Genomic DNA, 14,397 nt, shown 5'->3' with positions numbered 1-14,397 from the left:
TTCTTTCTTTCAGTTCCCAGAACCTCCCTTTGGTCTCTCACATGGATTTTTGCCAAGGCATAAAGTGTAAAAAGAAAAAATCAATGGTCTCAAATGCCTTTTTTTTCTCAAGTAAATACAATAAAGAATTCAATGCAGTGCTATAAAAAAGACCACACTGTCGACTTTAGGACCACCGCGTGTAGCCATCTGGCTCCAAAGTAAACAGCCACAATGTCGACATCAAATGCAGCAGCTTAGATTCGATTCCAAGACCTTTCTCCTTTAAGGAAAGGTGAGGAGGGGGGCGTAAGCATTTGTTTGAGGGCCAGAGGGCCACTCTGAGCACCCCTTCTTTCTCATTTTACCCTTGTAGTCAACTCATCGGGGGGGGGGGGGGGGTCCATGAGCTATAAACAGATCCATCACAGCAGATTCAACAACCAAACTCCTTCCCTCCTGCTGTCTGGAGATTAAGACTCAAGGTGCCTCCAGAGTCAAAACCCCAATTCTATCCAATCTGGGGTATAACATTAATAAAAACATTTCCAAAACTTGGAGGAAAAAACAAACAAACTGAGAATTCGTTGATCAATTCCATCACGTACAGGATGTGTTCACGTTTGTGTCTGTTAACGTGTCTAGGGGGATAAATCAAATGCAACTCATGTCCTTCAAATGTTCACAGCAGCAACTTAGGAAGAGGCTTCTCCTAGTGGGTTGGTTCAACAGGAGTGAGATGTCCGGACACAGAGCCATCAGGAGACCATCTGCGATGACTGCTACATCAATGACCTTTTCAATCCATTACCACCATTCACCACTGGGCTTAACTCTCTGATAATGGTCCCCTCAGTGTCTGTGTCTTGATCCAAATGCAACTTTTTTTTTTTATACGTACTACAAAAGGCCCCTAGAAAGTCTGCCGGAGTCCAGTGCCCTCCTGAGGGCCCTCCGCTCAGTTTTTGAAGGCTCCACAGCGACTGGCTCTGCAGATAAACTCTTTAAGCATGGCTCCATCCACCTGCCAGAACGCTGCGGTCTGGGTGACCTGGGTCAGATGGTTGACGCAGAACCGAAAGCAGAACTCTTCCAAGTCCTGAACAGAAAGAGATAGAGGGAGGAGAGGGGATGGGGGTGGGGGTTGGGGTTGGAAAAGAGAGGGAGAAGGAGGAGTAAGAAAGTTAGAGAAGGAAGGGAGAAGGAGAGAGAATTTCAGAACCGCAAGTGAAAGTATCATTATGTCAAGTTTGGTGGTGTATACTGGCAAGCAGACTGAAAAGCTGCTGTATTTACCAAGCACAAGGATCTTTAGATGTTTCATCAATAGTCAACACAAACACAGAATCCGTTTTTATTGATAATGACTACATACTGCCAGACTAGCCAAATATCATGCATCATTTCAAAAACTGGGATTGGACCTGCACTGTGTAACAATAGATGCAGATGGTGGCATGCAATGTTCATTCCCAACTGTTCAACTATGGCTCATTGTTTGAAGGAAACAGACAGAGAAAATGCCATTCAGTGGATGACTTTGTTAAGTCTCACAGTACGAGTGGATAGACTTTTATAATTGACTTGTCATGGGTGGCACCAGCGGTAAACCCGACATCCTGAGTGTGGTGCTGCTAAAGCCATTCACATCCACTAAGCTAGTTTAAAGTGATACTGACATCAAAATCTGAAAATTTCTATTGATAGGCTATGCTCCAAGTTGGAATGTGACCACGAAGAAATTCAGTGGCCAAAACAGTGCGTCTGCGGCCACTTGAGAGAGATCTGTGATTGACTGTAGATGGTGTCCAATGACAAATTGTGCCGGTGGATACGTAGACACTAGTCAATAGGGTGTGTCCGTAGTGAGATGCTATAAAACCACAGAGAAGTCTTTCTTTCACCTCCTCCTGCTAGCTACTTGGCTCGAGTTTGTGCTATTTTGCTGAAACTTTATCGATCTTGCTACGACTTATTGCTATCTATCTATCATCTATCTATCTAACAGTTATTTGTATCATCGAACATATTATTCGTCAAGTTGTATTGCACTGCTGTGCCGTAGGCCTACCACCATTTTTTTCTACGGCAAGTAATGAGCGGTACCGAGCCCCACCCACGCGAACACCCAGGAAGACAGTAGCCAATAGCTTTGAATTCATAAAACCACACCTAATTTTGTTTATGACTGAAACGCCTAATGTTAAAAAATGTGTTCAGAAAGGGCATGTCAGTCTCTCTTTAAGTTGAGATAAATTTGGTCAGTTTGTTACAAGAGAAATTGGTTGTTTTGCCGCCGACAATTCCCCCACACTGGAAGTAGCACAACAGAAGTGCCTTACCCAAGGGAATAACAGGCACATGTGGGCTCTTAATACAAGCGGCCCTCTGGTTGTCAGCCAAACCAGGAATGTGAATAGCCGGTTCTAGGATTCGAACCTGCACAAGCGACGTACCTCCTACCTTTGGGTACATTTGTGTGTCTATATATTGTACACATATGTTCGTGTGTTTATGCCATACCTCTGCATCGTACCGTACGGCTGCAGAGAGCAAGGCGAAGGCATTGTCGACGGTGATGCCTCTCTTGATGATTTGCTGACAGAGACGCTTCAGTCGGTTCTCACAGTAAGAGGTGGCTAGATCCAAGAGACCTGCAGCGCCCGCATGTGCACGCACACATAAAATACAAACAAACACAAATATATATATAGATCTATACGCATAAAAGTTTTTTTAACTATCTGGTATTGCTAGTCATCGTACTATGACAAAAGATTGAGATATAAAAAGTTCATGCGTGTGCGTGTTTGCTGACCAATAGCATCCTCTGGTGGTAGGTCAACAGTGTCTGTATACAGAAACTGTAGGAAGGATCTGTAGACCGGGTAGGAGAACTGGTCGATCTCAATCACCTCCTGCAGGTCCTCCGTCCAGTGGGACTGGAACATGGACCGGAAGTGCTCACACCTGCTGGAACAAGCGAAAAATTCACAGCACATAGAAAACAGAACACAGTATAACTTGTGATGGAACAAAAGAACACAAATCATCTTGTTATGTCATCGTCTGGTGAGTGGAGCACAGGTGATGGCACTCTGAAGGGTTGACAAAATTTTGTTAGTGAAAAAGAAAAACTTTCGATGATATTAGCAGAGGAAGGCAGGAAAAGACTAGATGTGAGATCATTTCTAGTACCCCCGAAATGAACAAAAACACACACAAATGCCTGCACACGCAAACCTGATCTTGAGCACGGCTTTGTGAACATGGATGTATTTGCCATCGACGCTGAACTTGAGATCGGCTGTCTCTGGACTGTCAAACTCTTTCCTAAGAGCCTGGGCAACTGTCAGGAAGTCATCATGCTCTAGAGTAGAATAGAGAAGAACAGAATAGAATAGAAGCGAATAGAAGAGAAAACACAGGTCTTTGGCTCCAGCCATCAATTCCTCTATCTCTAGGCTGTGCAGTACAAAAAGAAAAAATAAAACAGAAAAATACACTAAAATATCTTTCAAAAATAGCTTTGAATGTACAGTGTGATAATATGGAGGTTATAAACAGTGGTCAAAATGACATCCTCATCGCCTGGACAACCATTAGGTGACAGAAGACAAAGTGAATATGGAAGTGAGAGGTACTTTCTCCTCACCCATTGAGAGCAGCCTCCACATGACAGAGGGAGTGGCGAAACAGGCAAAGACGTCATCGGTGGTGGTGAAGTGGGTGAGGTGGGGGAGGACTATGGACTGGCCCCGACACTGGCCCCACATATACACCTGGAGGACGAGACCCACAGCTAGCATCGACGTCATCATAGTGGGAGGGCAGGGATGGGCAAAACACCCACGGACGCAACACAAGCGTAAACAGACACAAGCAAAACACACGTTGCGGCGTTGCACACACGTACCTGTCCGCTTTGGGTCTTGGCGGCTGAGGTGTGTGTGGAGTGGCATGCTGCAATCTCGACAATCCTGCAAAAAAACAGATAGGGTTGTGCGCTTGAATAAAGACATACACGATTCATATACACAATCACAAACAGCCCTTCTGCTTGTGTCCCGATGCAAAATGGATCACATATTAACACGTGACATTGTTGAGTTGTCGCCAGTGTGATGCTCAATTATGTACCATACAGAGCCGTGAGTACAAAGGTTTTCACTCCAACCTTCTAACTGTGTGTTTTCCTTGAGTCTTGAGAATGTGTGGACTTGATTTTGCTCCTGGCAGGCTGTTGTGTGTTGTTCCAGAGAGTTATAGGTCATCATCAACTTTTCTGCAGCTCCTGATGTGGACTTTGGAGTGTACATTGGCTTTGGTTAACTGGTGGCACAGTAAACGGCCAAAATGCTGATATCAGACACATGGGTGTGGCATCACCAATTTATCTCCACGCCTTCCTTTTCTCTTGCTTTGCCGTCGCAGCTAAATTATTTACCAAAGCCGCAATAAAGTCAAAGCCCTGCCCGTCCAGAACCAGTGAACGGCATAAAACACATTATACTAGAGGTCGCAGCCCAAACCCCCAAAGCTCCGGGTTTAGCTCTGCTTTTGTTTTCCCCATTTCCTCAGCAGAACGTAAACAAACGGAGACGTGGAAAGGACCCTATCCTGACACTGTTCCCCCTACTGCCTGTGTCCTTGTTCCCATCCAAGGTAAAAATGGGAGTCGACAGAAATGTGTCATCATTTCCTTCATGTGCATTAAGCACCTCAGCAAAGACAATGCTTTGCTGCCCCTGCATGGACCCAATTCCTTGGCATTTGGCTGATAAAACAGGCTTTGAAAACTTTTTGTGAATTTCAAAAATTTACTTTTCCGTTTAGATCCACAAACAGGGGTCTCTTGACGGCTGAAGGTTACATATGTCATATATTAAAATGATATTCAATTTAGAAGAACCAAAGAAAAAAGCTGAAATTAACAGCAACTTATTACTCACAACTCGATATTCATTTAAGAAGTAATCGAGTGCAAATACAGAGTGCTTTCCCATAAATCTTTGAGGGAAAAAAATTGTTGTTGCTGCAATCAGTATTACCATCAATGATACTTCATACTTCGGGCAACATATTTCGTCCCCTTCATTCTATCTAAAAGTGAAGGAAAACCCTGCTGTCTCAGGAAATTAAATAAAGACAACAACATGAGGTGCGCTGGGCACACTGTGATTATGTAGGAGGTGCTAAGGAGTCTTTGTTAATGGAGCCGAAATAAACCTTCTTCAAACGGGCTCCTCTGCCCGTGACCAGCCCTTTACGACCAGGACAGGAAGTGGGGGGGTCACAGAGAAGGAAGTGGAGACAGGAAACAGGAAGTCATCTCACAGCTCCATGGCGGTGTGTGAAGAGCAGGGTGGGTAAAAGTCGCCGGTTTGCTCTCATGCCAAGAGGAACATAAAGCAGCTTGTCCTCCAGAAGCATCTTTAAAACAAAAATGTCTGCAATCCTGCAGCCATGATAGTTCATATTAGCACTTTGACGAATAGCCGACTCATCAATAACCGATCAGCTGATCGACAGAATATGTAACCAGTTATAATTTTGGTAATCAATTAATCGTTTTAGCCATTTATCAAGTAAATTCACCAAATGTGCTGGCTACAGCTTCTAAATTTTAAGATTTGCTTGCCTTTCTCCAACTCATGCCATTACAGAAATGGAAACTTAAGGGTTTCCCTGGTTGCTGGTCAGACAAAGTGAACGGTTTCAAGACATCACTTTGGGCTCTGGGAACATGCAACAGGCAATTTCTCTTTATTTTTGATATTTTATCGATGAAATTATTGAACAGTCAAATGAAAGAACACAGGCAGATTAATCGGTGATGGAGCGGCTGCAGCTGGTGGGGTTCATCTGATATTTTGAGCCTTGCGTCACATTACAGGGGCCTCACATTATGTGGCATGACAGTTACTGACACCATTTCCGTCTATGGTCCTGACTTTTATCTCTTGTTGAGTTATTGTCTGAAAACCACCTTATAACTCCATTTTAAATATTTAAATACATACGATTATTAATTACAATTTCTCAGCAATAATTTAGGGACGCGATCCCTTACCTCCCAACCCCATCTTGGGCAAACTGTGAAAATGCACGGTGAACAGATCAGACAATATGCTGCTTTTATAGAGGTCATACCAACACCTTTTGTCCCTATCATTTTTATTTATTTTTTTATAAATGGTTCCTATTTTCTTCCCCTGGCAGCTCCACTCCCACGCTCTCATACACTCTCTCTCCCTTTCTCATACTACCGCACACGCTGACACAGACGCGCACACAGCTTTTCACTCTTATCATTGTTTCTGAGACAATGTTCTCAATGAAAGCCGATCGCTCCAGACCTGTCCAGCCCTGCGGCGTGGTTTAGTGCTGTGCCAGGCAGTCAGTCACCATTTGGCAAAAATAGGTTCTACACATACTGCTCTATCATCCAAGCTGTGTGTGATTTCTGTCGACAGGCATACACACAGCGTGTACTGCGTGTGAACAACACCACTTGTATTACAAGAAAAATAAAAGCATCCGCTTGAGTTTTTCAAATTTAAAAATGTATTCAACATGAATTATACTTGGTAAGTATTGCTGATCCGGAAGGTCCTTCTGACTCTATGTAAGCTTTATTGTTCAAAACTCATTTGTGGATCATTTGTGGGTCCTGTTTCCAAAACGCAGCTGCAGACTGTGCGAGAAACAATATATGCACGGTATGTGGATTTATTGTTGTATGCTTTGGTTAACAATCACGTTCAAGCCTCGGAGCTTGCAGGCACGCGTGCATGTGCATGTGTGTGTGTGTGTGTGTGAATTTTCATGTATGCACGCACACACACGTGTGTGAGATCTGCTTCACACTTGGGTCCAAACAAGTCCAAACAAGTGACTGAGCTAATAATCAAAAGCAATGGCAGAGGAGTGGAAGCAAAAGCCAGAAAGAAAGAAAGAACATGAGGAAGGAAGTGTATCTTCAGCGTAGTCCTGACTCTCGTTTCCTACCTCTCCTTCTCGGCCATGATGTGAACGGGGCTCAGCTGGTTGCTCTTGTTGCCAGTTCCCAGCTGGCCGTAGGTGTTGGCTCCCCAGGCGTAGAGTAACCCCTCGTCTGTTAGCGCCAGGCAGTGAGCATAGCCCGAGGCGATCTGCAGGCCGCAGAGACAAAATATAGTTACTTGACTGGCATTATGCTCCCTGACAACGGCTGACGGTGCGATTAAACCTCAATCAACTTGAGCAATCAGTCACAGAGACCCATTCAGGAATCTCAGCTATGCTGTCAAACCACTGGAGCGATAGTGAACAACTGACTAACACAAATCAGCAACAAAACAGTAGCAAAGAGATGTGGCGTCCATCACTATCCATCAACGCAATAATGGAATAAAGAGAGAGGAATGTCATGTCACTCTCTTCAATTAACTTTGCCCCATAAATCTACACTCTGCACTATATTGTTTGTATGTATGCATACACATGGGGATTTTGTGTTTGTTGTGTGTCTGCTAGTTACCTGTTGAATACACAGTCCTTGAAGCGCGGCGAGGCGGCAGGGGGTCAGCTGGTTTCCATTGTTACCGACCCCTAGCTGGCCGTTACCATTGTAGCCCCAGCCGTACACCTGAAACACACACAAAAGCATGCGTGTGCAAAGACATGTTTAAGTGATGATCATTCCTGGAAGAATGTCCTCACTCTTTAGCATCCAAACCTCCACAGGAGCTCTGGAGCGCTTAATCCCAACATTACATATGCAGGCCTTCAAGATTTTTCAAGAAATTAGAACTTGACCCACAAAAAAAAAACCATTACCGACTGGGAGCGTTATTTGTATTTGCTCTAATCTTTTTCTGTTTTTGGTCTTTCTTTTTTTTTTTGCGACCCCTGCCCCCCCCTTTTTTTCTCCCCAATTTTATCTAGCCAATTACCCCACTCTTCCAAGCCGTCCCGGTCGCTGCTCCACCTCCTCTGCCGAGCCGGGGAGGGCTGCAGACTACCACGTCTCCTCCGATACATGTGGAGTCGCCAGCCGCTTCTTTCCACCTGACAGTGAGGAGTTTCACCAGGGGGACGTAGTGGGTGGGAGGATCACGCTATTCCCCCTAGTTCCCCCTCCCCCCTGAACAGGCGCCCCAACTGACCAGAGGAGGCACTAGTGCAGCGACCAGGACACACACCCACACCCAGCTTCCCACCCACAGACACGGCCAATTGTGTCTGTAGTGTCAATTGTGTCCGACCAAGCCAGAGGCAACACGGGGGATTCGAACCGGGATCCCCGTGTTGGTAGGTAACGGAATAGACCGCTACGCTACCCGGATGCCCCGTTTTTGGTCATTTTAAGATGAACTGATTCTTTGAAAAGGATCGAAAGGCGCGTACCACATAAGGCTGAGTCCTTACTGCAGCAGCCTGGCTTCGAATCTGGCCCAGGCCCTTTGCTGCATGTCAGCCCCTCTCTCTCACCTGCCTTTCCTGTCTCTCTCTCGACTACTGCTATCTAATAAAGGCGGAAAATGCCAACAACAAAAAAATCATCTTCCATCAGTTCAACCTTACCAATGTTTCCCCACAGCCATGAATAAATTCCATCCATCTGTTCATCCATGGTCTTCCCCTTTAGCTTTCAACTGTCTGTCTACCAATCTACTGTCTGTTGGTCTAACCCCATCATCTATTTATCCATCCTACCTCTCCATTGTCCACCACGGCCATAGAGGACGTCTGTCCGCATGTGATGCCCACCACGTTCTTCCCTTGCAGGCAGCTGGAGACTCGCCGGGGGCTGGGCTGGTTGGCCGTGGAGCCGGAGCCCACCTGTCCACAGTTATTGTAACCCCATGCAAACACCTTGGGTGGCCGGTTGAGGTCAGGGCCCAGCAAAAAACAAACAAGCAAACAAAAAAACAAACAAACAAACAAAACTTTGAGAAGTCAAGAAAATCTGAACACAGAGCAATGTCCTTGTTAAGATGAACATATCTGGATTTATCCATTTTCTCTCTCTCTCGCTCTCTCTCTCTCTCTCTCTCTCTCATGCACACACACATGCAAAAAAGTACACACACATACATCAAATGTATATTAGGACTGCTTAACCCCAACTCCAAAGTGTTCAGCAAAAGAAAAATCATATCTTGTTCTCCTTTAGAAACTTTTCTTTCTCCCTTTTTCTCCCCAATTGTACCTGGCCAATTACCCCACTCTTCCGAGCCGTCCCAGTCGCTGCTCCACCCCCTCTGCTGAGCCGGGGAGGGCTGCAGACTACCACGTCTCCTCTGATACATGTGCAGTCGCCAGCTGCTTTCCCTCACCTGACAGTGAGGAGTTTCACCAGGGGGGCATAGCACGTGGGAGGATCACGCTATTCCCCCTAGTTCCCCCTCCCCCCCGAACAGGCGCCCCGACTGACCAGAGGAGGCGCTAGTGCAGCGACCAGGACACACACCCACAGCTGGCCTCCCACCCGCAGACACAGACAACCATGTCCACAGGGATGCCTAACCAAGCCGGAGGCAACACGGGGACTCGAACCGGTGATCCCCGTGTTGGCAGGCAACGGAACAGACCGCCACACCACCCGGACGCCCGTTAAAACTCACTCTTATCCAAACAGAATGCATCTCAACCTCAGTGAATTTACTCTAGTGCTGGTACTATGGAATTTATAACAAACGCCAATAAATACAGACAGGTCCACAAACAGATTTAGCTCTTCTTTCTTATCTATTGTTATGGCTACGCCTTCATCAGAGGTGACCCCCCCCCCAAAAAAAACAAACAAAACTCAGTTATCAAATATTCGATAGACATTATGAACCCTAACCCATCTCCGTTCCCGTGCACAAAAACAAGGACACAAACACACACGCACACACACACACTCAATCGCATGGGCAACGGACGGATCAAACACATTTTTATGAGAAGGTTCAAATCCCCAGACACAACTGAAAAACTGTGCACACACCCAGTCATTGCCTGATAGCACCCTGCAAGCTCCGACTCTGCAAAGCAAAGCCGTATGGCGTTCAGCCACACACAGAGACTCGTTTTTGCATCACACGCCAAACACACTGACTTAGCACAAGAAAACTGGACTTTCAATTCCACAGAAAATACAAAAACGACTGTGAAATACTGCTGTCATATTACAATTAAGGATACTCTGCCCTGTTACAACCCTGCATGGATCCTGCACACCGTGAGACTAATTAGCTCTTAATACCACACGGTTAAAAATAGGCTGCTTAGTCTTACAGCAAAACTAGCGAGGTGACATGAGGAGAGATAAGCCAGTGATTTCCCTGCCTACTCACGTGATAAGAGGCCAACCGGGGGGGGGGGGGGGGACAGGAATCACCAGCATAAAATATGCTGCTACCGTTTTAGGGAAGTGGTGCACTACCAGGTTTTCTTCCGTTCTTGAAATGAAAGAAAACCTCATAAAAATAAGTATTTACTTCTTTGCTTCTTTTTCACTCATTCCTGAAAGTCACGCCTTTTACAGACGATACCTTTTTTTCGTCCATCTGCATCAATATCTTATCTAGTTTCTCTCTGTAGAGGACTTCCAGCTGCCAAACATGCATATCTCTCAAGAAAGAAAAACAAGTAATATTTCAAGGTCATCGTCATTCAATCTGAAATTTAGTGGAGATTTGGAAATTTGGAGGAAATGCTTTTACAGTATGTGAAAGTCTTACTATCGAAAGGATTTGATTAAATGTGCTATGAATTATTCTGGTTTGGGCTTTTTTGTTTTTTTGTTTCTCCAAACAGCGACTTTGCCATTTTTGAGTCAAACTTTATGGTTAATTATAGTCACCTCTCCTTCCTGGGTGAGGGCCATGGAGTGGTGCGAGCCACAGGCCACCTCCTTCACTTTCTTATTCTGCAGGTTGGTGGTCACCAACACCGGCGACACTCCCTGGTTGGTGGTTCCGTTCCCCAGCTGGCTGTAGCCATTGTGTCCCCAAGCGAAAAGGTCTCCGCCTGCAAGACAAAAAATTCACACAAATTCAACGGCACACATGTCAAGGTCAGAAGAGTCGGACTGTTCCATCAACGATTCGCAGGAAAATTTAACTTCTACCTCCAACATCCGGATTGGCTGTATGTTCAAAATGGCCACAATGATTCCCTGCTGCAGCCAAACTTTCCTAGCGTTTATCTGTAATCTGGTAGAAGTTCTTTAGAAGACCTGCCTCCGACTGGAGGTGGCCGTTGAGACTGCTCGGGGTGTCAGAGAGGAAATCTCTATATCTGTCAATGCTGCAGGGTCGTGCGGTTTGACACCATCTACTATCAGGCAAAGTCTCACACTGAGCATACAAGCAAGAAGAAAATCTGATATCAGCAGTAAACTGACCATAAGGACCATATCGAAGAATTTGTATAACACACTACATGTTGAAACGGCATTACACCTTGAGGTTAATGCACTGTTTTGTTTTTTACTGCAGCACGTGGAGGGGTGGGGTTCAGTGGGGTGTGTGTGTATGTTGGGGGGTGCATTTAAATACAGCCTATGTGGGTCCATAATCACAAAGGGAGGAGCTGAAACATCTGGAATGTGGAAAAACTGACAAAACTCGGAAAGTAAAAGAAAAAACTGTCTGAGCCAAGCAGAGCTGGATGCTTGAGTCCAGACCAGAGGACAAGCAATAAAAATAAACAAATAAATAAAATCAGTTTTGATATTTAACTCCGCAGTCCACTGTCAAAACATCATGGTTATTTCTCAGAAACAACCGCCCTCTATGTCTTTATGCATGCTCAATAATCCAGGGAAGAAAATCACAGAAAGTTGAATCAGTTCATCTGGAACCAACGTTTATTGCGAGAGAGACGTTTCGTCCCTCCGAGGTCACTTAGAGGAGTGATGAAAGGTTTCTCTCTCAATAAATGTTGGTTTCAGATGAACTGATTCAACTTTCTGTGAACCGCCCTCTATTTTCACCCATGCGTGGGAGGCTGTGGGGGTGAGAGAGAGGAGCATGCTGCTTAGGCTCGGGTTTAAAATGACAATGTTATGATAGAAATGCAGCGCGGTCCCTGGATCCAGGCCACATATTTCATGAAAATTACAATAATTTGAGATGTCAAATCATATTTTCAATCACAGTACAAAGTCTGAACTGTACTTTTGGATATACTTTGAAAGCAGGACCTGCATCTTATGGCCACAAACGTAGTTTTATTTCTATACTGCCAAGTGTCTTGCACATGTAGAGTATCGATCTTGTCTAACTGTGATGTGTGTTGTTTTGTAATGCATGTCTAACATGATAATAATGATAATGATGTTGTATTTGCACTGACACTATTCTTATGGCTTTGTGGTGTGTGGTTGTTAAAGCATTTAATCAGCCAATAACACTCCTTACAGTGTCTTTGATCAAACTCATATTTGGTAAAGCGTGGGATCCATCCGTCTATGACTGATAAACCACGTACCCTCAGTAGCCAACAGGACGTGGGGTCCGCTCCCATAGCTGATGCTGACCACCTTCTTTCCTCGCACAAAGTCCAGTTTCTTTGGTACGATGGTGCTCAGGCTGTCACCTGTACCCAGGCAGTTACTGCAGTTCAACCCAAACACAAACACCTGGAGAATACACACATATTAATACAAACATAAGCCCACATGCACACACACATATGCACACACATGCACACAAAACAGTATATGGCGTCTTGAAATTAGCTGTGCACATTTCAAGCAGACTTAACCATGCTGAACTGAATTCAACAAATACAGTGCCCAAATACACTACACACACACCTCATCGTCATGAGTGATGTAGATGGCTTCATTCGCAGATGTCCCAAAGACACAGGCCTGTCTGATGGTGGCGACTTTCTGAGGGCTCAGCAAGGTGAACAGCGGCCACTTACTGACGTCCACCATGGCTCCCACGCCTCTTGGGCTCCCCTAGCAGGGGAGGAGGATGGGCAGAATGGACAGAGGAACGGAGACAAGCAGGGCAGGAGGGAGCAGAGTTGGCCCCACTGACACTTTGGACAGAACAGGAGGAATAGGGAACAGACGTGAAGAAATTGATAAGGCGGGCGGGGGGGGGGGGGCACTTTACTGATCCTGCAGATTTTGCTGTGGTTTGGTTGAAATTTCTTTTGGTCAAATGACATTTCTTGAGGGAATAAAATGACAGCTTAACAAAAACACCATGTTTGGGATTACTGCTTGATGCCATGTGTCAAAAGTGTGCACCAACACCAGCTCTGTTGCAGAGGCTGAAATGGACACGAGCGTAGCCAGAGGGGATCAGGTGTGTTGTTTGACACACGCCACAGAAATTAACGGTCCAAAAAGTATAATAAGTTTCAGTATACTATATAGTGTCTTCATGGTCATTGTAAGTCAAAGGCCAGCTTGCATACATAAGGTCACAATAAAAAAATCCTCTTTTTTGGGGGAAAAAAGGAACACCCCTTTTAGTAGACTGATACATTTGCATATATTGCACAAATGAAAGAAGCGGACTTAAAACAAGTGTTTAGGATTCAAGTTTCAGCCACAGAGGATCAGAACTAAAAAGCCTGTTTGGCTCATTTCTGATGAGTGCATTACTGTCCACTTCCCAAGGCAAAAACCCAATTTCCTAGTCAAAAGCACGCAGTGCAATAACATCTGGAAATCACTCCATCGTTAATATGGAAAGTGTGTCCCCATAGCATTGAAAACTATTAAGGTTTTCAATGCAACATTGAACATCCTCCAACCATTACTAATACAGGGCTGGTACGTAGCACTTAAACGCTGTATACAAGCAGCAATGCTCAACAATCACTTCTTAAACCGATTATAGTGGAGAAATCCAACACACGTATGGCTTTTTGGGTCAGATATATTTGTTTGTACGTCTTTTACAATATCATAAGTCTATCCATGTGTAGCATCACAGCTAGCTGGATGTGTAAGCGGCGATGTGCGCAGTACGGCGGCGGCGGCGGCTCCGGTAGCGCTCTCTGTTCCTCGCCGCTTCCCCCTCGAAGCATCGCTCCCACAGTAATCGAGTCAAAACGAAGAAAAAACAATGACAGCTTTCGACGACGGCATCCTTGTCGTCGGGTCACCTACCTCCGTTGTGTACGGTACTCAAAATCACCGGTGTGGTCTGGTTTAATTTACTGGTGAGCCGTCGGCGACGGAGGACGCCACAACAAAAAAAACCCGGTCAGACTAGTCAAGCCAGCGGAAGGATGTCAATTCCGCTCTTGGCTTCAAACAATAAAAGCCTTCACGTTGCACACAAGTTTTTTTTTTTTTTTTTTAAAGTAGTCATTTACTGAAGGGCCAGTCATTCCACCGTGTTAAGGATTATGCGTTGGATTGTGATTTATTTGCTACATATACACTACCGTTCAAAAGTTTGGGATCACCCA

The 14,397-nt window shown here is 45.1% G+C and overlaps 1 protein-coding gene across 1 annotated transcript; it reads right to left on the bottom strand.

The window, feature by feature from the left end:
* Positions 1–472: 472 nt before the first annotated feature.
* On the bottom strand, positions 473–14,156 carry rcbtb1 (regulator of chromosome condensation (RCC1) and BTB (POZ) domain containing protein 1). The gene is made up of 13 exons (XM_056301365.1): positions 14,093–14,156; positions 12,776–13,008; positions 12,448–12,598; positions 10,817–10,983; positions 8,680–8,838; positions 7,502–7,609; positions 6,991–7,133; positions 3,896–3,959; positions 3,635–3,761; positions 3,223–3,349; positions 2,798–2,949; positions 2,503–2,633; positions 473–1,078 (listed from the first exon to the last, which is right to left on the bottom strand). Exons 2-13 carry the CDS (start codon positions 12,899–12,901, stop codon positions 938–940), a joined length of 1,596 nt encoding a protein of 531 aa, XP_056157340.1. The 5' UTR covers positions 12,902–13,008; positions 14,093–14,156; the 3' UTR covers positions 473–937.
* Between the last annotated feature and the right edge of the window lie 241 nt (positions 14,157–14,397).

This window comes from Lampris incognitus, chromosome 21 (genome assembly GCF_029633865.1).
Source record: "Lampris incognitus isolate fLamInc1 chromosome 21, fLamInc1.hap2, whole genome shotgun sequence".
In the NCBI taxonomy this organism is placed as follows: Eukaryota; Metazoa; Chordata; class Actinopteri; order Lampriformes; family Lampridae; genus Lampris; species Lampris incognitus.
This window is presented reverse-complemented; position numbering and strand designations above follow the sequence as displayed.